At 55.9% G+C, this 1,850-nt stretch overlaps 1 protein-coding gene across 1 annotated transcript in view; it reads left to right on the top strand.

Moving 5' to 3' along the window:
• Positions 1-1,850, top strand: part of FAM135B (family with sequence similarity 135 member B) — a 98,669-nt gene that overhangs the window by 89,664 nt on the left and 7,155 nt on the right. The window contains exon 13 of the mRNA XM_006913020.1: positions 622-788. Coding sequence (XP_006913082.1) covers positions 622-788 — 167 coding nt within the window. The remainder of the gene's footprint in view (positions 1-621; positions 789-1,850) is intronic.

The raw sequence follows: 1,850 nt of genomic DNA, 5'->3' as shown, positions 1-1,850 counted from the left end.
TTAAGCGGTTGGTCCTCCGCTAGTACCCGTCGGGGCTGAGGTTCTGACCTCGGCAGTCTGACCCCTGAGCCCATGCGCTTAACGACCACCTTGTCCGATGACCAGGCAGAGAACACAGTAACCGGATGGGAAAGGCATTTCTGACGCATAGAGCCACATGCGCAGAGGCACGGAAGCCAAGCAACATAGTTCACGCAGGGAGCGATGAGAAATGTGCTCTTTTTTGAGACTTGGAGATGACGTTGGAGAAGTCGGTGGCAGCCACGCCACGGTGTCCTTGCCGGCCGGGTTAGGATGCTCTCGCTCTGGGGCTATCGTGTTAAGCGTTTTGTGGGTCCCCGGAGCTGGATAGCATCTTGGAAGTCCCGTTCAGTGCAGGGGCCACCTAGAAATCTGCAGGACCGAAACCAGTATAGCCTCCGGTCTCCCCGGGGCGCTCTCCTGCCCCCGGGTTCGGAGCAGGGCTTCCCTCGCTAGCATCCCGCGCCGAGGGCTCGTACATTGTATTCAGCCTTCGCCGCTCGGCAAGTCGCTCCATCCCTCCTGCAGCCCAGCGTAGCTCATCTCCCGTTCAACTCGGAATGCACAGCCTGGCTTGCGATTAATTAGTGTATTCTCCAGTTTTTATCAGGCCAAAGAAAAATTTAAAAAAGAACTGAAGATTGATGGATTTCTGTACAGTGACTTATCTGTACTAGCTTCTGACATACCGTATTTCCCACCAGAGGAAGAGGAAGAAAATTTGGAAGAGGGGATTCACCTGGTAGTCTGTGTCCATGGCCTGGATGGTGAGTTCCAAAACGACTTCCACCTCAAATTTCTGTGCTCTGAACAATTTATCATATCGACGGATTCACTTGGGTCGGGTCCTCCTTCAGCAAGTGTCAGTTAGTGGCCGCGGGGTGACAGTGAGTACACGGGGTCCAGGGAAATGGCACGGACTTGCTCCCAAAGAAAAGATCTTGGGCACGAAACTCTGGTGAGAGAGAAAATGAAATACAGAGATGAAAGAAAGGAAGGGAAGAATGAATGGAACAAAGGGAGTGAGGGAAAGAAGAGGCTGGGCTGTGAGCCGCAGCCTCGGGTCCTCGCCCTCACGCCTCTGCCTGCGGCGGCCAAGGAGGGACAGGCGGCCCCCGTGGAGCCCACCCATCCCTGGCTCCTGTTTTCGAGGTGACTAATCCCGTCATAGATCACTACGCCCCAACTGGCCCGTTGGGGGCCCACTGACCGCCCGTAAGTGGCAGAACGAGTCAGTCTCTGTACGAAACGAGACATTTAAGTGGGGGGGGCTTGCAGACGTCACATTGTTCCACACCAGCCACTGACCGCCACCGCTCACCGACCGTCCCGAGTGAACGGAACTGGCTGTGGGAGAAGCGGGAGGCCGCGTGCCTCTAGTCTTCCTGGGCACGGGGTGATCACAAGCCACGTATGTGTGGCTGGGGGATGTCTTCCTGGAGGCAGGATTTGTAGAGAGACCCGGCCCATGTGTGCATGTGTGTGTGCGTGTGTGTGTGCATGTGTGTGTGTGCGTGTGTGCGTGCATGTCTGTGCGCATGTGTGTGTGTGTGCGTGTCTGTGTGCGTATGTGTGTGTGTGCATGTGTGTGCGTGTCTGCGCACGTGTGCGTGCATGTGTGTGCATGTGTGTGCATGTGTGTGCACATGTGTGTGCGCGCATGTGTGTATGCGCATGTGTGTGTGCGTGCGTGCATGTGTCTGTGTGTCGGGGGCCTGTATGGGACCCATGGGTTCCGCTTGTTTGACTTGTTTTTATTACCTGCTTAATGGAAAACGGGAAGTGGGGGGATGTGAGGAGGAGGGAAGCGAACCCCTAAGGTGCCGACT

Source organism: Pteropus alecto, unplaced genomic scaffold, assembly GCF_000325575.1.
Source record: "Pteropus alecto unplaced genomic scaffold, ASM32557v1 scaffold105, whole genome shotgun sequence".
Classification (NCBI taxonomy): domain Eukaryota; kingdom Metazoa; phylum Chordata; class Mammalia; order Chiroptera; family Pteropodidae; genus Pteropus; species Pteropus alecto.
Note: the sequence above shows the minus strand (reverse complement) of the source record. Positions and strands in the feature narration are given on the sequence as shown.